This window comes from Schistosoma mansoni (genome assembly GCF_000237925.1).
Source record: "Schistosoma mansoni, WGS project CABG00000000 data, supercontig 0136, strain Puerto Rico, whole genome shotgun sequence".
NCBI lineage: Eukaryota > Metazoa > Platyhelminthes > Trematoda > Strigeidida > Schistosomatidae > Schistosoma > Schistosoma mansoni.
Window position 1 is genome coordinate 818,332 of NW_017386039.1, and position 24,582 is coordinate 842,913.

Here is a 24,582-nt window from a genome sequence, read left to right on the forward strand (position 1 = left end):
TCAGTGAATTACTTAATTTTTTGTAGTCAAATGAGAAGTATCTACAGCAACCAGTTTTAAAACTTTTGTTTGGTATTAGAAGTGTGCTAAACTCATCAAACAATCGTGTTTTGTGCAATTTCTAGACATTTTACTGTTATATGATAAAAAACCATTCAGTTCGAATGGTGCTGCAACTACTTTTGAACTAGCCAAGTATAATTAAATCTAGGTCTTGTTACTCGTGTGTAAAATGATAGATATCAACAAGATTACATTACGGTTTATTTTTTTCATACATTATTCCGCAGTCCGTTTAGTAATAACCATCCACTACCCTAATAATAAATATATTTTGTTATATCCCAATGAGTAGGAAAATTGTATTGGGATATAACCAAATATGTTTATTATTAACTCTCTACTCAGTGCTCAATTTATTTGGAATCATCATATTCCCCACCTTATTTCATTGACACAACCGTGCTTATTGGAGTAAGAGATTAGTGGAGGTTGTAGAGTTCTATGGTAGTTCACACCATGGATCTGTAATTCCCTCAGGATAGGGGATCGGACGTCTTGGTGCAACCAACTGCGTAAAGGATTTCTGAAGTTTTAATAAGAAAGTGAACGTGCAGATTTTAACAAAAAAAGTAAGAAAACATAACTACGGATGATAATATATGTCGCGATGTAGTTCAAATTGACTGAAGTAGAAAAATATGAACCGATGGATTTTGAATAATTGACAAAAATATATCATTCCCTTGCCACATTTATAGTTATTGGCCTTGTGTATGAATGCAGTTGGAGAGTTTCCAATCAATGAGAAACGGAAATCCAGCATTATCGAAGGTTCTAATGTTTATGTATCTACTACCAGATCGGGGAAAAACTAATAACGAAATAATATTTCTATTTGTTTATTAAACAGATATCTAGATTATAAACTGTATGAAGTGTTCCTATCATGGAAATGATGCTTCTGATCATATTGTTCAAATCCGTTTGGTCCAACTTTTATCAAAGATAGGATTGGTGTGAGAAACTACAGTAATGTTGATAAGCTACGTATCACATGTTACTTCAACTATATCCCAAACACTGGTTACTTTGTCCTATGTTTAATTAGTCAGACTTAATCTATTGGTTATTAATTTTTACAGACAGATAACACGTACAGATATATACATACAGACAAGATCGTTTGGTAATAAAACGATAGGTAGAAGTGGACAAAGTATACAGTGTGATGTTATTCGTCTCTGTTTATTACTTCTGTGATGATCGCAAACATACATACATGCATATAAACACTAATGGTGTACTTGAAGCAGTCAATTATTCTGAGTGTTTGTTCATCTATACCCTACGTGGTTAACTTTTTGTTTATATTTTGCACAAATAAAAATTTGGCAGGGATGTGCTTTTAATAACCCGTCGTTTTACGCGGAAGAGCAATACAAATTCTTATTCGAAGTGAGAAACACTTCAATTGTAGATTGTTTTATGTTGGAACCTATCATTCTAACAAAGCAGACTTTAAAACTATTAATCATGAAATCATGTGAACAAATGAATGGAAATACAGTAGCGAATTTTATACATTTTAAGACGCAAGTATAAAAGAATGGAAAACGAAAATCACTTCTATATGGGGAATTAATGCCAAAATTCGGATTACTAACCCTATAACTATCTGCATTCATACTGAGAACTTCTATTTTGGAATGTGCAATCAATGGAAATCGCTTGGAATAATATTACTAACAGTAGTACCGTTACAACTAATTCATCAGCACCAAACATTACTGAGACCGTTTTCACTAATAACAACACTGTTGGTCCTACTGACACTCCAAACGTCATTCCGAACAGTGATAGTAATATTTTAATCAATGATCGAGTCTCAGGAAATGTTGTTAAAGTTACAGAAAATGGTGGGGGTGTTAATGGTTTGCGTAAACCACGTCGTAAAACAACACATTCTCACTTATTAAAGTTGAGAACATTCTGCAAAACCTTAAACAGATTTCTAGGTCAAAATCTGCCCTTGAAACAATTAACACATGCTTACAAAAGTCACTCAGCATCAAACAATCAACTTGCTAGTGTTAGTCACATCTCAATACGTAGTCATGATTCAATAACAGATATCCTGGAAAAGTCTGTTTACATACCAGCATTTCTTAGAGCTCGCAAACATCATTGTCGTGTAGTACTGAATGTAGGTGGTGAAAGACATGAAGTAATGTGGAAGACTCTAAGACGTCTACCGTTATCTCGTCTCGGCCGGTTGAGTATATCAAATAATCCTGCAGAACTGGCTCAGTTGTTTGATAGTTATTCGAATGAAAAAAATGAATTATATTTTGATCAATATGCACGTTCTTTTGGTTCAATCCTTGGCGTTTATCGTACAGGACATTTACATTTTTTGGAAGATATTTGTGTGGTGGCTTTTAAAAATGATTTATTCTACTGGGGTATAAATGAATACCAATTAGAAACGTGTTGTTATTATAAATATTATTTAAAGAAGGAACAGGTTCAAGAAGAATTGAAGAAAACTAGAGAAATAAGCCTGTCTCAAGCTGAAGAAGAACAATTTGGCACAGGAAGGTGGGCCACACTGCAAAAGTATATGTGGGATTTGGTCGAAAAGCCCCAGACTTCAATGGTTGCTAGAGTAAGTTATACATTGATCTTTTCAGTTAAACACTGATAGCAGGTTGGTTTATTCTGAAACAAGACACTTTAATAATTCAACTGAATTGTTTAGTCCTCAAGACACTGATCACTTGGTATTACGGTACTCTGTGATCAATTGCAGCAGTTTGAGTTTGTAGTGTCTCAAAAAATTGTTACTAGTCTATTTCAGTGGCACGTTAACCTAACTTTGACTTTAAAGAACGAATGAATATGCCATAAATAAAAATCTTTAACTCAGTATATTACACCTCAGCTAACCCCGTTTGTGAGACAGCAGTGTTAAGATGGCAAATGCAGAATGAGTCGGATTATTTTTTTCAGGTACTGGTTCATTCAGACCGACAGACATTAAGAGCGAGAAGCGGAAAAGCAAAGCAAAGGGGGGAAGGCAAGTGTGATAGCTCTATTCGATAAAGCGTGACTCAATATTTATAACCAGAAAACTTAGCTCAAGACATGTGATGCAAACATTCACTAACATAAAAATATGATAAGCGAATAATTGACAAGGTGAAAATGGGACTCAAGAAGAATAAATAAACTGCTCTGTCCGTAAGCCACAATAACCTATGTGGGCTTCACATAGTACTAGACACAAAACCATCTTACTTATGTACCTAGTTACTTGCACCTGTTGCCCATCGTAGGGGAGCATAGGTTCACCACCAGCAGTCTCCATCGAACTTCCTCCTGAGTAATCCTTTCCAGTTATCTCTAGCCGCTATTCATCCTTTTGATGTCTGCTTCCCATTCCCGACTCAATGTGTTCCTTAGTCTCCCACTTTTCCGTTTCCCTTCAGCATTCCAAGTTAGCGCTTGCTTCATAATACAGTTTGATGAATTCCATAATGTATGTGCTATCCACCTTCAACGTATTTTGCTAATTTCCTCTTGAGATGGAAGCTGGTTCGTTCTCTCCCACAGTAGGTTGTTGCTGATCGTATCTGGCCAACAGACATTGAGTATCTTGTGCAGACAATTGTTTATAAATACTTGCACCTTTTTGATTATGGTTGTAGTAGTTCTCCAAGTTTAAGCTCAGTACAGCAGAACTGTCTTGACGTTCGTATTGAAGATTCTGACTTTGATATTGGTTGACAGTTGTCCTGAGTTCCATATGTTCTTCAACTATAGGAATGCCGCCCTTTGTCAGTCCTTGTCTTTGAATTTGCATCCGATCCTCCTTGTTTATCGATGATGCCGTCTGGTCCTGCATCTTCCCTACTCTCGATTTGTCTGGTGGTCATGCTAATTTCTACGATAGTTGTTGAAGTGAGATCTATGGGAAGGTCTATAGCTGCTGCTTTGATGTCCGATGGGTTCAGTGGGACTGGTCTTTTCAAGATTTTTCCGAAGTGTTCCACCTATATGTTCCTCTGTTCTTGATTCTCAGTGATTGGCTTGTCTTCTCTTTCTTGGACCGGTCGTTCTGGTTTACTATATCTCCCTGACAGCTTCGTTTTATTATATAGTTGTCTCATGAGGCGTCATAATTCCTCTAAATGAAGATTCCTCGATCCCCCCCCCAAAGCAGAGTTTGAATGGTTTAAATAGTTTTTTTCTGGTTAGCACTTTTTGGTGAAGTTGTTTTCTACGGGACGGGGTTGTTAACCCATTATCCAACCTCCTTCATTTCTCCAAGATTGGGGCCGAGAGTAACCATAGAAAGGCTAAAGGAGGAACTATTTTCATTGACAGATGATATTTGATTAACGGTCACATGACTTTTTCATATTCCGACTCTTTTCGGTAACTTTTTTCTAATCAAGAAATAACACATCCAGCTGTTAATGTATGCAATAGATAATAGGTCCTGTATTACGAGCGTCCAATAATTGAATCACTTCAACCCTAGATACATGAATGAAAATTGATTTCAGCATTTTTTAAAAGCATTTTAATGATAGGAGAAGTCCGGTCGTCCAATTCTGTTATAAAACCGAAACCCCTTGTATGTATCTCCAACATTAATGTTGAAATATTCCAATCTTTATCTTTCTTTAGCTGTCAACAGCACCGATTGCTCCTTCATAATTGATATATTGGAATTCTGTTTTATCACTAATAAAAGGGATTATGTGTCCTGTTTTTCTGTTTTTCTCCTACCTCTGTGGTCAACGACTATTGTTTTGTGACTTCTGCTTCTCTATGATCTTCTGATGACACTTACTGACTCTAGAAAGGAGTTACGATTCACCAAGTTGTATGTCTGAAGAGGAAAATGTGAAGCCATAATAAGATAGAAACTTTCGTGGTTTCCTTGCTATTACGATTTCGTTTTAGATGTCAAAGAAAAACTTTAAAGATCATCAATTATCAAGTACTTTATGGAATATGTTTACTCCGATACAGTTGAACCGATTGTCTTAAAAAGTTTCTACTGATGGGATATTTGCGCTTCAGCGGACTGACATTATTTCGTTATTCTGACATTAATAGCTGGCAGAGACTGTCAGTTATTTTTCCCGGCTACAACGTCAGTCAGATGATGTACATAGATCAGTGTTCCAAGTCTCCAACTCAAAATGACTTGTAAATTCACATACAACTCTGGTCACAAGCTGAAACACTTCACTATGGTCGCAAAACAAATAAAAGGGAACCACCAGTAGGGAATATAGAGTGACAAGTTGAACTATTGGCATAAATTTGCACCTAATGAGTGGGTGAGTCTTGGAAACCACTATATTCTGAAGAAACTCAAGGAGCATTCCAGGAGTCGCCTGAGCAGGAGCTCAGTATTTTATTCACATTTCGGTATAACATCGCTTGCTGATTAAATAAAATGTCTTCGAAATTTTTATTCCCGTCGTTTTACTTGAAGACATTAGTGATTCACTATCGATAAACCTTATAGCTTATTCTAATCCGTTTACGTTTGACTAAGAAAATTTGAATCGAACTTCATAGCGCGGAGAGTAGCAAACGACTACTATGTAGTGAACATGTAAGATTAAGTAACTTTTATTAATCATTGTGATTTGTAATAGTGCGAAGACGCACTGTTGCTTTGAAAGTCAAAAGAGAAGATGCGGATACTATAAACTCAGTTTTAACATTTCAGTAGTTTTCAGTACGACGATAGAGACGAGATCCCAGACATAAGATTGAGTCGGTGTTTTCTTTCCGAAAGTTTCCAGTCAATCAATCTATTGCAGGCAAAAGAAATAGATAGATAAGATATATTGGTCGGTTGATGAGATGATAGAGAATATTTTTGTCTCAGGAGGATGATTTTCTTGCGGATGAGTTTTGTCAGTTATATGACTTAATGCTGAATGTCACTGCAAGTCACGGAAAAAGTTATCCACGTTAGCTTAACATTTGTATTAGTAAGGCTATTCCGTTGGTGATTATGTATCATAGTTTTCAGCCTAGACAGATCATAATACTGGCATTGTGCTTTCGATCAATTGAAAGCTTTAATTGGTTCCTTAACATGTTGAGAAAAATTGTCAATATTACTGAAGCTACGTTAGCCATGACGCCTGTAACTCAGAGCTTTATATCATGAGGTGAATTGAGTATGTCGAATTCGTAATGTTAGGGTAATAAAATAACAACCTATTTCGTAATAAGTACAAGATCCATCAATAAAGTCCCTATTTCACACTAAAGGTTAATCTTTTGCCCATATCAGTGGGAAATAGCTTACTGATGAATTTTTATGGGATTTAGTACAGACATGTTTAGTGAACATATAGCGGTAAGTAAATTTCAAAAAAATAAATAGAGCGGTAAATTCTTGGAATCAGTCCTCAATTTCTCATCTTTTCCATTCTTAAGTGAAAATTTAACTATTTTTATTCGTATTTTAGATTTTTTTTAATTTTTAGTTCATGATTTCACTATATGACACGTTATTAGGGAAAAATATAATAGAAGCGACAACCATAAATCTTTAATATCATGAACTGTTAAAATATAATGTTATCTTTTGAGTTTGGTAACAAATTTAAAGCAATTAGTCCCTTTGATAAATTTCGATAATGTAATGAGAAGACGAAGATTATCAGAACTATGTGATATATTAGCGCAATACATTTCGAACAATCTGATCACACATATACATGTTAAGAACATTTATATATAAAAATAAAAGGTCAACTAGACTGGAAATGGGGGGTAAGAATAGACAAGAATAATAATAAAAATAATGTGAAAACAATTTGACACCTAATCACTCTAGATAATAAGCATATATTACCAGGGTAGGTTTAAAGAGAGAACAAACTGTTTTTGAATACACAAAGGGGGTTTGAATTTTCGTATGGCTAAGGCTTCAATAAACCTTAGTATACGCCCTTTTACACTTTTAAACAACACAACAAAAGCCGAGTTTAGATCAATCTTATGACCTGTTTCGATTATATGTTTAGCAATAGAGGATGATGGATGTTTATCCTCTACTCTTATTGGGTCATTCGACTGTATTTGTTTTTGCAACCATTTTGGTACATGTTCACCCACCCTAGTTTTCAGATCACGATTGCTCCTCCCTATGTATGTGTGACCACACACACATTTAAATTGGTAAACGCAGTGGGATGTGACACAATCGTTTTCATGTCGTCTAGGTTTTGAATGAAACATGGACCTCGTTCTTTCCTTGATTATGACTTTCGCAGCACAATACGTTTTGTTGATAACAGATTTAAGCCTTTGTTTCAATAAAAGGCTATTTGAATCACCTCTAAATGGTAAGGTGATGTAGACAGGCTTTTTCTCTACCAAGGCTACAGTAGGTCTCGCTGTGCCCTGAACTTTCCATCTATTGATAAATTTAGGTGGATAGCCATTTCCGATTAATGTCTTGGTTAACAACCTAACATCGTCATCAATAGCGTCATTTGTGCAAATACGATGAAGTCTGTTGAAAAGGCACTTTACCAAACCACGTTTGTATTGTACAGGGCAATAACTATAGTAACTAAGATATTGACCCGTCCACGTCGGTTTTCGAAAAATGGATCGTTTTATTGAGCCATCTTCTCGTCTGTTTAGAAGTACATCTAAGAAGGGAAGCTGGTCGTTCTTCCCCTCTTCACATGAAAGACTGATATGGTTTTGGATAGTATTAAATTTATTCAATAGGCAGTTTATATCTTCCTTTCTTTCACCAATTACTAAGATATCATCCACATATCTCTTATAAAGTGACATGTTTTTGATTAAGTCTTCAGATAAATTTTCTACATGTGCCATAAACACATCTGCTAGTAATGGTCCTAACGGACTACCCATAGCGACCCCATCAATCTGGCGAAAGTATCCGCCTTCAAAAGTGAACTGAACTTTATCAGTACATAAAAGTAATAAATCTTTAAGAATTTTTAAGGGGATAGGTAAATTAAGGTTGTTTGAAGATATATAGTCACATAATATGTCAATAGTCTTTTTTAAAGGTATATTGGTGAATAAGGAATTCACGTCAAATGAGCACATAGGTTTTCCTTTGATATTAATGTCACCTAAATGATCGACCAATTCAAAAGAATCCTTTAGAGAATACTTACATATACGTCTTCGAATAGGATCCAATAATTTTGTTAGCCATTTGGCTAGGTTATGTGTGGGTGATCGGCACATTGATAAAATTGGACGTAAAGGAATATTTGATTTGTGAATTTTAGGTAGTCCATATAAATGAGGATACTCTGAACCCATAGGTTTTAAGAGATTAAATTCCTCTTTATCGATAATATTCATGTGAAGCAATTTTTCCATTTAGAGGTGATTCAAATAGCCTTTTATTGAAACAAAGGCTTAAATCTGTTATCAACAAAACGTATTGTGCTGCGAAAGTCATAATCAAGGAAAGAACGAGGTCCATGTTTCATTCAAAACCTAGACGACATGAAAACGATTGTGTCACATCCCACTGCGTTTACCAATTTAAATGTGTGTGTGGTCACACATACATAGGGAGGAGCAATCGTGATCTGAAAACTAGGGTGGGTGAACATGTACCAAAATGGTTGCAAAAACAAATACAGTCGAATGACCCAATAAGAGTAGAGGATAAACATCCATCATCCTCTATTGCTAAACATATAATCGAAACAGGTCATAAGATTGATCTAAACTCGGCTTTTGTTGTGTTGTTTAAAAGTGTAAAAGGGCGTATACTAAGGTTTATTGAAGCCTTAGCCATACGAAAATTCAAACCCCCTTTGTGTATTCAAAAACAGTTTGTTCTCTCTTTAAACCTACCCTGGTAATATATGCTTATTATCTAGAGTGATTAGGTGTCAAATTGTTTTCACATTATTTTTATTATTATTATTCTTGTCTATTCTTACCCCCCATTTCCAGTCTAGTTGACCTTTTATTTTTATATATAAATGTTCTTAACATGTATATGTGTGATCAGATTGTTCGAAATGTATTGCGCTAATATATCACATAGTTCTGATAATCTTCGTCTTCTCATTACATTTGGTAACAAAGTTGTTAGAAAAATAGTAACTAATGGATATTCTTTTGATTGATCCATTATTTCAAAATAAACATAACTAGAAATAACTTTTCATCCCAGATAATAAATTAATATAATGAAACTATGGAAAATTCTTAGCCTTTGCAACTGTTAGTTCTACCCCTTACGGGACAAATGTTCTGAGCAATTCCATGGGCATTATTCTTTGTTGAAGAATATTTTGTCGCTTTTTAATCTATAGAACCATCGAAAACCATATCACACTATATTTCTGGTATAACCTTTCTTCAGACGCCTAATTTAAGCTAACCCAGAATGTTATCTCACAAAAACCTTTAGGTCTATGATTGATCGGTCGTTGAGTAGTGACCAATGCCATGTTTGTCTAGTTCTTTTAGTGCTGATTGTATTCTTTCCGTCAAGTTACCAAGCGGCTACTTGTCTAAGTGACTCGACATGGCGTGCAACATATTAAGATGGTAGGTGGGTGAAGGCAGTTAACAAGAAACTCTGGGCCTAGGTTTTGTGCTACTGGACACTCGTCAGCAAAATGCACCTGATCGATGGAATGTGATCAGCGCCAAAGGACTAGATAAACATCACATTAGTCACTAATCGATGATCAATAAATTGTAAATATCTGTCCTACAGGTGGTCAATCATGATCAGATTAGGTTATCGGTAATGCCTTTGACTAAGAAGCTGGGTGACATGAGATGGAATCTGAGAGGGATTACCAGTCTCCTCAACGTTACAGGACCACGTTCCTAATGAGCGCGAAACAGCACGAAATCAAGATCGAGGGTTTCCTGTCGATTACTTCCAACCGCCTGATATCCTGACCTCCAAGTCTATTAGTAGGCAAGTAATCCAGAATCACTAGGACTGCAGTTATTACTTTGCGTTCTCAGTCTCAGTAAGTTGGTAATATTTATGATCACCGATGAGTAAATGACTTTTTGACTCCATAAGTAAACTTTGATTGAAAATTTTACTTAGTTGGTGTCAACCAAAGAAGTCTGTTAGGATTCTGTCATAACTGGCCGATCGAACGCTATATTCGCTTCCTTAAGCTAGTTCCGTAACCCCGAGCTAGAACTATACACCGACTTGAAGACCAGAGAAAAGGCACAAAGTGTGTGGGAAGCACTTTACTAAAGGGTTCATTTATGTACAGAAAATATGGGGATTTTATAGTAATTTAAGAGTCTTTGAGTTTTACTGAAAGTTCTAGAACACTGCTAAACATAGTAGCAGTGTATCAATCAGCCAATCAGGATCTCCACATGTAACTTTTCCATTTTCGTTATTTTAGTAACATAACTTCACATAACCTCTAATTAATCGCTGATTGGTTGAAATGCTCCTTGATGACCCCTGAGCTTGTTATGTCGCTTGCGAGAAAAATGCAGGGTCATCCCAACAATTCTACCACTGTAAGTCGGAAAAGTCTATCACTGAAAATGAATCCTTGTGTTTGACCCTAAGGGGATTTATAAAGCAGTCCAGTTATTACTCAAATGTCTGCTTTAGTAACGTAATTCAATCTTTAATGAACTTGTGTTCATTTTGGATTTTAATGAAATTAGTTGTTTTTTAAATGAGTGTCTAATGACATCATGATGATAAATATAATAATCCTAATGTTAAAGTGCCTTAATTTAAAAAAAAACTTAACAGGGACTAAGAAGTACATCTGATTTATCAAAAATTTCCAGATTAAGTCATGTACATTTAACTGTTTCCTTATTGACATTACCTTAGCTTGACATAAAGAAATATCAAATTTGTTTTTGAGTAAAAATAATTCGCTAATTGTTGCTGACATGCAACGCTAAGTTAAAGTTTTGCACATAGCAGACATTCCTGAGAGAATATAAAACGATTATTTCAAAAGTATTTAACCTTTTAAGCTTTAGGTTGTGAAGCGATGTTGTCAAGTTACAAAGAGTTTTTTAAAGTCTACAATGGAAGTCCTGTCAGGTTTAAATCGTTTTGACAGCAACAGTGAACCATACATCTACTCTGGATCTTTACTTACGAGATTTAACTACACCATCCACTGTCGTTCAATTGTTTATCTAATAATACCAATCCACATTTACCTGAATGTTTTATATTTGTATAAAATGATTATCCAACATTTAACTATCGAACTGAATATTTTAAGTGAAACAATTTTATCAATTTATATAGAAAACGCAAAGTTTTATCGGAATTCAACTCACACATGCAGACGAGAAAAGCAGCGTTAAGGTTCAGTTGGCTGTATGTCAAAACACTGTTTGTTCACACATGACGTCGGTCTATTTATCTGTTCTTTACACGATTGCTTGTGTTGTGTTTTCAGAAGGATAAAGAATTGTTTTTGATTTTTCGAATCTTAAACATTTATCATGTATTGACGTTTTTTAAAACAACATTCAATGAAAAAAGGCTTGACATTTGAATGAATTATGTTGAAGTAGTTATTCATCTGAGTTCATATATTTCACTTGATTAAGAGAACTAATATGTTTTGAAAAAATCTATAGAAGGTAGTTGTGGAACTTAAAGAAATATCCTTTCTGTTTCGGCTGTTGGCAAACATTTCATTAAGCAGAAAGTATAAAAGTGGACACAGTTCTATACCGAGTTATAGGCTATACGTACACTGTTTATACTGGTTGCGGATAGGAATGAAAAGAATGATAGAGTATATACTTTGAGGACCTCATTAATCCGATCAGTTATATACGTACATCAAACAAATTGAAAGAATATGATTGCTTAAGTTGAATATTACCAATCGAACAGTTGATAATTTGAAATTTGGCTTGTTATTATTTAGTTGACATTTTACAATTCAACATCACCCGTTTGACAGAGAATCTGGGAACTTAACAAATGAATTTCAAAAGTTAACCATAAATTCAAACAATCGAAGAAGTCAAAACATTAAAATTAGCTTAGTCTTTAATCTAAACGGCATGCACTAAACAGAATTGAATAGCGTCAAATCGAATGTATCCTTTTGACTAGTGTTTCCATGATTCAATCCTACTAATTAACGGCATTTTAGAATTGGAACGTTATCAAACGTATAACTAACTCTGAACTGTCATTTCATGTCTGTCACTTAAACTTACTGAGTGGTTGGCACTTTGTAGGTGTAGAATTCTGTTGATTAAGTTAAACAAATAAAAGATTGGGAGAAATTCTGTCTTGTGAGAATCAAACTCATTTTTTAGTAGATGGAAATAATCTCTTCATTAAGAAGAGAAATATGCATCTGATCATTACCAATACTTTCAATTACAGGTAATTGTTGACATAGCTCTATTTTCAATTGATCATCATCATCGGTTAAATCAATGATAGCTTTTCAATGAAACATCGGCAAGCGCATTTCAAAGTTCGTCACCAGTGAGTACTTTGTTACTACATAGAAACGTAGTTTGTAAAAACTTTGTACAAGTTCAAAGATGGTTTTATTTTAAAAACTGATATCATTTTGATGTTTGGAAAACATGAATCTTTCTGTTTTTTTTATCATGATGACAACTTTGTTGAGAAAGAAGCTGGAAAGTAGTTATATAAACGTAAAACAAATTCCTAGTTATTATTAATCATTACACAAATGAAAGACTAATTTTTTTCTGGTAGTATAAATTACAAGTGTGTATTATCTCTGGTCGATTGTAATTGAACAAAAATTGAATAAATTTGTTTGTCTATACCCGGAAGTTTACTTTGTTTAAATAATGACAGTGTTCAATTAAGTATTGATTATAATCAAGTTTTAAATAATTAATTTTCTTTGTATCGCAGATAATGCGTTTGTAATTTGATTATTGTTGCTGTTGTCAATGATGATGATATTGATTAAACTCAGCCCGGTAAGAGTAATAAATACTGGAGTTTATTACACGGGGGATAACACATTACGTAAGCAGATATATGTATACTGTGTATGAGCGTGTTTATATATGGTATGAATGCATTTCTACTAAACCCTATTCACATTTTGATATTTACTTACTACCATGTATTGAGTGATTTGTCTGATAAGCTAGGAATTAATGTATATCTCTATATATTATCCAGTGAGATACCATTCAACTGAATGCATTCATTTATTTTTCTGTTGGAGAGAAAATAAAATATATATGAAATAACTTTTCTGTGTCATCATCAGTAACTTTGAAATAAGTCAATGAATTTTAAAAGTTGCTACATTTAACATTGGTGAAATTATAAACAACTTATGTATATTTTATTAAAGGATAAATGGTTGACCTGAGAGGTTACATCTTACATTTTTATGGTTAGCGTTTTTTTGGCGAGTTATTTTTCTACGCGATTGGGTCGCTAACTCAATGCCCAACCCTCCTACTTTACCCGGACTGTAATCCTCGACCCACACTATCTATATTTTATTATCATTGGACAATGTATACTTCTGCTCTATTCAAAATTGGTTAAATATATTTGTCAACTAGCAAGAGGGTATTTTATTTTTCGACTTTTAATCTAAGTTAAAAATCCTTACATTCTATACTTGACTATTAAGTTAAGTTGTTTACCAAGCATTTTTCTCACTGATAAATTGTTTTTACTCATGAAGATTGTCAGTGTAAAGTTTTGCAATGTTAAGTACTTTTGGACTTAGATCAGAAGAGTAAACTTTATTAACAATTCAGGAATAAATCAATGAAGCTCCTGATTAGTAATTCATCCACATTTTGGGCTCTTCAACAGATGACATCCACTAAAACATACCTGGCTAAACCGGAATGTCTAAGTATGACTAGAACACACCACTGATCTACATTTTTCAAGTTGGTCACAAATGAGGATAGAATTATCTTGAATTCAGATGGATTAGAGTTTCCATTTATTTAAAAAATAACTTCGCGCTGTGAATAAACTCATGGTTGACGCTTTGGTGTGTGGGCGAGAATGATAATGATTGGTTGTCCACTTGGTCAGACATATAGATAGTCTGACAGGTGTCAGATGAATTATATATTCTCCTATCCTTCTTATTTATTATAATTGATTGATTGTTCATTGCATTGTGTCGGATTTTGGAGTGGGAATATATTTACGCTCTAGTGAAGCTAATCACATGTTCATGACCTGATTTGCATTGAAGCCCTGTAGAGTATACTCTGGGAGGGAATCTAGTGTAGATATTCGTCTATGGTAATTTAACGTCCTATTCGTGTAAAAAAAGAAATCGGACCGTTATAACACTTTTCTAATTTGTTCATTCTGAGCGAAGACTGAAAAGCTGTGTATATGTGTATGGAACAGAGAGAGAGAGAGAGAGAGAGAGAGAATACATAAAAGGGCCCCATAACACACATCATTATTTTTACAAATATTGATAATTATTTTTGCACCCTGTTTTTAAAAAAAAATTACGTGACCTTTTTTACCTGGAAAGAAAATTGAATCGATGAAGAAGACAGAAAGCAATGACAATGAAGTGAGAAAATTAAATTTCTGTGAAAATAGATATTAATTATTTTTATGTATATTGAAAACACAATACAGTAGCCTACAATCGGTCGCTTTTGTCAGAAAGTTTTTTCATAAAAATACACTGTTAATTTACAATTAAAGACTCATAATTGGCATAATGATCATTGTTTTGATCTTCTAAATCAAAACAATAATGGATGGAATTGATAGTAATTACCAAAACGACGTTATTAAATTAATCATAATGACGGTGATCATAATATCAATGGTTGAAGATGAAATGAGAAAACTCGATTGCTTTAATGGGTAAACTGATTGGGCTCAAAAATTGTATCTAATAATGTTAACGAGACTAGCTATAATGACTATAACATAGGAGGGAAAACTGAACTAAAATCAACAGCGGTCTTATTTTGGTCGAAAAGGTTGATAAGAAATATTAATTATATTTATAAACGTTATAGGTTTAATAAACGAAGATTTTTAAATATTTTGAAATACGAACAAAGTAGGAAAGAAAAGGTAACAGTGAGTTGATCATTACAACAGTGCTAGGTGAACATTATTCGATAAAATGTTTGAAACCCATCAGCTTACCCATTAAAGTAAATGAATTTTTCTCGTATCATCTTGAACTATTGATATTATTATCACTGTTATTATAATCACTTTACCAGTATTTCTGAGTGTTATCAGTTATACTATTATGTTTATCATGACCAATAACAGTAAAAAAGTTGTGGAAATTGTTGACACCCATCTAGTACTTCCCAGTTTTCAGTGGTTGTCCAACTTAGTTTGGTTTTCGATCTCAGTAACCGTAACAAGTAGCGCACTTTTCTTCTGTTCGATTAGGTCATAAGCTCCCTCTTATTCCGTTCGTCCACGAATGAGACTTGTATAAATATAGAAAACTGATTAACTATTAATTCAACACACAGAAGTGGATGTGTAGGACATTTTAAATATTGAACATAATCTGTGCATATATCAAAGGTTTAGAGCATATCAAATGTAATGAATTCATTTCATCTCAACTGTTTGTTGTTCTTGCGTTACAACGTTTATCAAAGGATCTAATGTACTATAATAGTAGATAGATTATCTTGTAGACTGACTTTTGAATTGATAAGTTTATTCAACTATTGTAATTATTTTATTTGCTATAAAACGATTGTTTAAGTATTTTTTTCGTGACACTATATATATAAATATATTCGAGTCTACGTTGGGACACAGATGGTATTTAGAATAGAAATTTAAATATGTTGGATATTAGGTTATTAATAGTTTTTGGTAAGAAGTACTGTATTTGTAACACAGCACAATTGTTTCCCAGAAAAGAAAATGGGTCAATTTGCGTTGTAGTTGCAGACGTTGTCGTTAGACTATGCTATAGGTAGATAATTTATTTGATTGGGCGTATGATTTCATTCGCCGAAAAATGAAATCATTAATTGCGTCTTATTGTTACAAGACTGTGTGAACATTAACAAAAAGGGGAGAATGTTCAGCTAACTTATCCCAATGGTAGTAACTAGTTTAGTGGGAGTTTGAATTATTAAATTCCACGATACAGGTTCCATGGTAGTTATTAAATAAAATGACTAGAAATGCAAAACTTAGGTTTCAAGGACTCTATTGGTACACCCTACCTTAGCATACAATTTTAATGATTAGAGACTTTACGCGGTCAATATCAGACCTCAATTATGTTCATCTGAGTAATCGTCAACAGAGTGTGTCAGTGTGGTCGAGGAAGTCCGTGGCTTTTGCATATCTGGTCACTTCACCTGATAACCATCATGGAACCTATACCATAGAATTTGATAACTTCAATTACCAGGTAATGGTTTGACATAGAAAAGGGTTTAGGGTTTGAATTTTAATGGAATTGATTACTGGTGATAATACCTCTAGTTATGGAACTGAGTGACGCAGGTCCGAGTGGATAAGAGAGCCACACTTTTACCAGGATTGAAGATATGCCTTCTAAATAAATAGTGATCGCCATGAGAGATCCTCATGGATTTTCCCTGATGTCAATTCATCATGCTTGGCGATCACTCCATTAACTTTGTCGGTAGGTAAAATGACGTTGACTGCCACACAGCGTAATTCATGCATTAACTGTTAAAAGTTTTAAATAAGAGTTATATGTATGTTACTAGTAACCTGTTTATCTTAGCTTCGCTATAAACTTGATTGGTAAAATCCAATCTGCACTGAAAATGGATTGAATTATAAACTGAGCTTGATATAATATGATTAAAAAACTGACAAAAAAACAAAATTATTTCGTTTAAACAAATCAAGATGACTGATTTATTTTTGTTCAATCTGTCAGTAATTTATAACAAACTTATTTATCCCTCAGATATTCCTAATTAATTTGATCACTTAATTTTGTAATTAATTTACTAAATAGTTAACTTTTTCTAGAGGAAAACCATCGTAACGTTTGATGTTTAAGAAAAACATGGTTTAAACTAAATTATTTTAAGGAAGTGAATGAATAAATAGGCAGTTTTGTTTAAATTTTGAGTAAAAGTAACAGTAAGAGACTAATTTAAGAAACGTTCTATATTACGGACTGGTATCCTGTGGATAGTCATCGGAAACTAGGAAGTATCGAACAGCTGTTATGCTTTTAAACAGAACTTCTTGGCAATGCTCACTTGAGTTAACAAATAGGACCAAGCCACTGAGACTTTAAATTTCGAGATGAGCTAATATACTTTTAGACTATTAAGGTAGTATCGAACGGTTTGCATTTCTGTTTTTTTGCAAACTCACCCATTGCATTATCTCATGGCTCGGTGGAAATATGTATTTTACAAATAATGTAACAGCTGTTTCCATATTTTTATGGTTAACTTACAGCTTAAAAACTATAAAGTTTTGTTTTTGTTGTAGAAGAATACTGGTACATTTGGGTATCAAAGGACATGATTCCATATCAATGTAAATAAAACAAGTTTGTTGTAAATATCATTTCTGGCTAAGATTTAAGCCATTTTCAGTACCGAAATACGAACTATATCTCGGTTTCCATATCTAGGAGTTGAAATCGCGATAAACTAATTTTTCCATTTTACGGTATTTTGACAGTGTATTATTCGCCAAGTTACTTTATGAAACCTTTTCAGTATTGTTAGTTATGGATCAAGTACTCGTATTTTGTTCTATTTAGGATTTACCTGCAGTTTAGTGTTGACAGTTACATTGAGTAACATCCACTAAATGGAAAACAAATTGACATAATTTAATAATTTATGTACTTTAACTCTATGTACACATTGATATTCATCGATCGTTTTGTTAATTATAAGCTAGGACATATCATTTCCTTCCAACTTACTGTTAATCTTCACCAGTAAGTGTCAAAAGCAAGGCATTTAAGTATAGAGTTTCATGCCCATTGAGTTCATTCATTTAATACAATATACAATGCACAAGACTATCTAGTGTTTTATACTAATCTTAAACTGAATAATATGATCGAGGCAAATAGTTAATTATTAGCTTTGTAGACTGATATTATTTGCTGATGTCATTTGATGAGTTGTCTTTTTATCTTTCTCTGTCTTTTTTTCACACAGATATTTGCTGTAATTTCAATAGCTTTCATCATATTATCAATAATTGGATTGAATTTAAGTACAATGCCTGAACTACGTGGAAATTCGTCTGGAATTCATTATGACAATCATAACGCAAATAATACAGATTATGTAAACGAACATTTAGAAACGTTGGAATTAATTTGTACAATATGGTTTACAGTTGAATATGCATTACGCTTATCAGTTGCACCAAATAAATGTACATTTATTAAAAGTCCAATGAATCTCATCGATGTTATTGCTATACTACCTTATTATTTTTCTGTAATTTTTGAAGTATGGCTTCATTCACCATTAGATTCACTTGTATCTATGCGTAAAATTGTACAAATGTTTCGTATTCTGCGTATATTACGCGTTTTTAAATTAGCACGTCATTCACAAGGTCTACAAGCACTTGGTTATACATTAAAGCAATCTTATAAGGAATTAGGTCTATTAATGCTATTTGTTGTACTTGTTGTTCTATTATTTTCAAGCTTAGCTTATTTCGCTGAAAAAGATGATAATAAGAATGAATTTCAAAGTATACCGGCTACATTTTGGTGGGCTATCATTACTATGACAACAGTAGGTTATGGTGATATCACACCAAAAACAGCATTAGGCAAAGTGATTGGCTCAATATGTTGTATATGCGGTGTACTTGTTGTCGGTCTACCAATACCGATCATTGTTAATAATTTCGCTGCATTTTATCATGATCAAATGAGACGTGAAAAAGTTTTAAAACGACAAGAAGCTCATGATGAAGGTTGCCAGTTGGGAAATACGAATTTTTTGAAAAAGTCAATTATAAATCAGAAAGCGTTATACAATAAAAGAAGTTTCAACATTATTAGAGATCGTTATTCATTAGGTTCAATAAAATCGGAAAATACTATTGAGCGTGGTTATCACAGTAATTGTAACAGCTGCAATAAATTGACAAGTCAGAAGGGAATTCACTTTATAAACAAAGAAATAGGAATAATCAATCCTAGTGATAATTTGATTAGATATAAACAAGTTAGTCTGAGTGTGAATGATGTCAATAGTATGGCTTGTGGTGAATATTGTTCATGACATTTATATTTACACAAATATAAACTGGTAGTATGTTTGAAAATGGTACTATATCATACGAATTAGATCAGCTAGATCTTTTTTCCTCCATCTCTTTGTCTATCTCTTAAAAGGATTTTTTATTCATTTTTCCCTAATCAATATTTGCACTTCAGTCAACTCATGTTATCAACTATTTACACCAACATAAATACTTAAATCCTTCCTTTATGTTCTTACAATTCTTCCTACAACTATTTGTACGAATTATCAGAATTTTCGGAGTACGATGAAACAGATTGTTTATAAGTATAAAGGATATCATTTATTTCATTAAATATAATTCTTTTAAATAAAAATAAAAAGAATTCAGAGAAGGGAATTTTCTTTCCGACAAAATCACTTACTTAAGCTGTACATTTATATGGTAAATATATGTCTATAGAAAGGTTGCATCATAAAGTGATTCGAGACTCCAAATATCAAGCGAGATTACGTAATAATCAGGGGGTTAGAGAATAGAAGGATGAAAATAATTTACGAGTCAGAATTATGAAAGGTAGTTGTCCGCTTGACAGATATGGAGAAAAACGAAAAACATAAAGATCATAGTAATAACTAATTAATAATCATGAAAAATTGTTAAAGGATAATAATAAATGACTATGGTTTAAAACCATAAAACAATAATTAAAAAGAAAAGACCTAAACACACTGGAAGGGAATTAGGGCCGAGGAAGGAAAAGAGGTTAGACGTATCGTTTTTGCACACAGAGTTCGGGCTTCAACTGATGGATCGCCAACGCCTTAGCAGTGCACAATTTTTTGATTCAACCTCCCTTTGATTGTGTAGATTACTTTAAACGAAGACTCTGGAGCGTAGCGTCCGGTGTTGATTAGATGCTCCTGTATTGAATTAGTAACTGTTTGGCATTCTTTTAAAAGCTACGTCGGGTAATGTTCTGAGATGCGTTTGGAAAGTGATCTCTTTGTGTGGCCAATGTAACCTTCCCCACAGGACCAAGTAAATTCATAGATGCATATCGACGTGGCCCAAAGCGGAAGTTTATCCTTAACATATCCGTGAATGGTAGGCCGGTTTGAGAAGACAACGCGGAGCTTAGCTGAGTAGAAGATTTTATTCAGGGATTCTGAAATCCGTTTATCTAAGATTTTGGTAACAGTATCTCCTCTAAATTCGATATTCATGAAAAGAGTTTTCTTTTGTATTGTTAGTGCTTCTTCTGGATGATGTCTAGGTGCTAAGTTACTGTCAACGAATCTAGACTGATAATCATTCCTAATGAGTATTTGATGAAGTCAGTAGAACATATTCGCGTTATCCTTGAGGATAAAGAGTGAATTAAGTTAATATTTCTACTCAACGGGACCGAGATGTGGAAATTCATATACTGACCATCCCTAGTCGGCTTTCTATATATAGATTTCTGTAGGGAATCATCTGACCATTTTAACCGGACATTAAGAAAATGAAATTCCTCGTTCGCTTTTGTTTCCAATATGAATTGAAATGAGTGGTGATAATTATTGAATCGATCCAAAATTTCATTGAGATTCATATGTTCACAAATATGAAAGTATCATCCATATATCTCTTACATAAATGAAAAATCTCAATTATCGGTCGAAGTACTGTATTTACCAGTTTGACAATGAAACAATCAGCCACAGATTTGAGTTTATTTTTTTTAATTTTTACTAACAATTCTGAAAGTGATATTTACTTGAGATTTCCAATTTGCATGATATCTAAGTAAAAAATTATTTTTCAGCTTGCTTTATTGACTATCCATATTTTATAATAACGACACAGTAATCTTAACATCTGGTGGCTTATGTAAACATTAGTGGAAAACGTTTTTCTCACAGTTTTAATGGAACTAATTTTTTTGTTACTCTAACAATGATAATGTTCATAATAATTGCTGCTTTTTTAATTCTGTTCATTTAGTAATGCTATTTACAACTTAAGTTGGTTCAAGCAGCATTTAACATGAAGAAAGATAATTAAATTAAACAATACGTTTAACTTCAGATTACAAGAGTGATGTTATTTTTACAATATGAAGGTGATAAGTAAACAAACACTTACTTACTTACGTCTGTTACCCCTCGTGGAGGGACAAAGGCCGCACATCACTATTCTTCATCCAACTCTGTCCTAGGCAATCCTTTCCAGTTAACATTCATCTTTTTCATATGTTTCTATTTCACGGCCTGATGTGTATTTTGGCCTTCCACTTTTCTGCTTCCCTACCAAATTCCAAGTTAAGGATTGCCTCGTGATGCAGTTTGGTGATTTCCTCAATGTATGTCCTATCCACTACCAACGCCTTCTCCTAATTTCCTCTTCAGATGGAACCAGGTATGTCCACTCCCATAAAACGCTGTTGTTGATGGTATCCGGTCAACGGACATTCATTATCTTGTGCAGACATTTGTTTATAAATACTTGTACCTTTTTCATGATGGTTGTAGTAGTTCTCCACGTTTCAGCTCCGTACAGTAGAACTAATTGTCTTGACATTCGTATTGAAGATTCTCACTCTGAAGTTAGTTGACAGTTGTTTTGAGTTCCATATGTTCTTCAATTGTAGGAATGCTGTTCATGCTTTGCCAATCCTTGCTTTCATATCTGCATCAGATCCTCCTTCTTCATCAATTATGCTTTCCAGTTACGTGAATGCTTCCATCTCTTCCAGTATTTCTCCATCAAGTGTGACTGGATTGGTGTTCTCCGTGTTGTATTTGAGAATCTTGCCTTTTGCTTTGTGTATGTTGATGCCTATTAATGCAGAGGTTGCAGCTACATTTGCTGTCTTTGTCTGTATTTATTCGTGTGTATGAGATAGTAGGTCTAGGTCATCTGTGAAGTCCAAATCATATAATTGATTCTGAGATGAAGTAAACAAACACGCCGCTAATTATTTCGTGATAAAATAAATCAAAATTTAAATGAGGTTTTTTCAATGGCGGACAGCATTCCACAGAAATAAAGGATTATTCAGTTCTCAGTAAAGCATGTCTGTCAACCGTTATTTTGATCCATCTAAGAATTCTTCTGCATAATTCTTTGCACTGTTATTGTCAAATGAGTTACTGAGTTAGCTTAGGAGGATTTAAAGGTGGTTTTCGTTAAGATTTTAAATTATATGAGGCACGGTTGAAAACTAAATAGCCTCAAACAACTAGTTTCCCTTAATTGAACGATCTTCATCAGTTAACTCACGAATATAAAGGGTTCAGAAATTTCAAATAAGAATATAGCAGCTGACTAGTTTTCACTCGCGAAATCTTTAGTTCTTCGTAAGTAAGTTCATTCTGAATGTACATACATCACATGATATATATTTAGTTTTTTAGTTCATCATAGCAAATCTTTCAGTTCATTTATTAAGTTCAGAATTCTAAAATTGGAAATCGCTTATCTGGAATTAAAATAATTTATTTTATTGAGTTACTCCTATGGCTTGTTTAGTCAATCAAGGCTTTTCAGTCAATAGTGTTGATGATGATTGGCACACTTTCTTGAATACAGTTTGTTAGATACTCTGAATTTGACTGTTTTTTAACCAAATATCATTCAAGACAATTTGTGATAGTCAAACAAATACCCTGATATAGAGATTAACACTACTCCACATTCAACTATTTCAAATCGAACACTTCTAAGATAAAAAGTGAACAGAACTGATTTTTGTACTATTCCTCATTGTTATCCTTAGTTAGCAGGGTGAATTAGTTTAATGTATGTGATAATTTATGATGTAAGCTTGATTTACAACCAACAGAACATCCTAAACCCAAAAAGAACCAACAGCATACCATATTTCTTACCCATAACCTCTGTGACCATGATACTGATTTAGAAAAATTTTGTTGATAACTTGTGTGTATTTCAATCTAATTTTAAGTCTATCCTGCTACAACTAGCAAAATATCCTGCTGGTTCCCTATGGTAAATTATTATCGTTCTAAACAGCTGAAAATGTCAATTTCTTTTTTTTAAAGGTGGAATAGTTATTTTTTATTTATTATAAATATCAGCTTCAGCTACTTTATTGTTTTATAAAAAAGGCATATGTGAATAAATAGCAAAAATCTCATTCCATGATACTTTTATAAAAAGTATGGTAAATGTGAAAAGTAGTCGTTAGTTGTTTGTCTGTAATATAGACACATGGAGTGTAGGAAGCCGTTGTTTTGTTATGCAAAAAAATTTGATAATCAATAAGACTATCCCGGGGTATATACATAAGATTTATACAATTAGTGACAAGCAAACAAAATGAAAAATGATGTATTTTGTTATTGGAATTCAACTTCTCATTAGACTGGAATTATATTTTTCTAGGTACTTTTTAGAAAAATAAAGAAATTATATTCATGTATTTCCTGTTCAGTTTACAAAGCCTTAATTTGGTGTTTTTAATTATGTTCTAATTTGGATTCCTCGAAATGTACTCTACAATATATTTTAATTTAAACTAACTTTTGATTTAAGGGATTCAATAAAAAAATCAAACAATACGTAAAAGTAACTGTGAATACACACAAAATTAGTATCGACATGACACACTAAACCCAATCAAATGTTTGGATCATTTCAATCTCGTCATTTATTGTAATCTACCCCGCCATTCATTCCTGATTCATTATGATTCACATTCAGCATGGTTATGAACTAGTTTATATCAGTGTAATGGTCTACATTTAATGGAATTGGAAAAGGTCATAATAAGTATCAAATATATGGACGATATTATGGACAAGTGTAACGATTTCCAACTGACTGCCTACTTTAACTTATTCGTCACATTTCGGTTTTTATTCAGACAATCATTAGGACTGTAAGCAGAGATGGATAGTAGGTAGCAGTGGAATCCAGGACGTGCTTTCGTTTTGTTTGGGCCTCGTCAGCTGCATGTACCTGAATCCCAGAGTTGATGTTCACTCCGGGACTCGAACCTAATAGCCGTTACTCCAAACGTCATTGCGTCATCCACATAACTACTGAGTTCGCGTAGCCAATACAAGCCACCATCCATTTCTGCCTATAATGCTTGTGACTTAAGGCTATATCCAGGCAATCCACCTAGGATCTAAATATGCCAGTAAGAGATTCACCAATTACAGTACTAAACGTCAATGGGAAGTTTCAGACAGCCAATACAAAAATGAGTTATTAGGACTGTTCACAAAATGAATTGACTGCAGTAAACCAAAGGTTGAAAACTGCTGAATACTGTAGGGATATTTTTTTGTAGTTACTAACTCATCAAAAGTGCATAT

General features: G+C 33.5%; 1 protein-coding gene across 1 annotated transcript; it reads left to right on the forward strand.

Moving 5' to 3' along the window:
* Positions 1 to 1,720: 1,720 nt before the first annotated feature.
* Smp_121190 (voltage-gated potassium channel,putative) lies at positions 1,721 to 19,642 on the forward strand (the record flags this gene model as incomplete). The annotated part of the gene is made up of 2 exons (XM_018789453.1): positions 1,721 to 2,668; positions 18,202 to 19,642. 2 exons carry the CDS (start codon positions 1,721 to 1,723, stop codon positions 19,288 to 19,290), a joined length of 2,037 nt encoding a protein of 678 aa, XP_018646495.1. The 3' UTR covers positions 19,291 to 19,642.
* Positions 19,643 to 24,582: the final 4,940 nt, after the last annotated feature.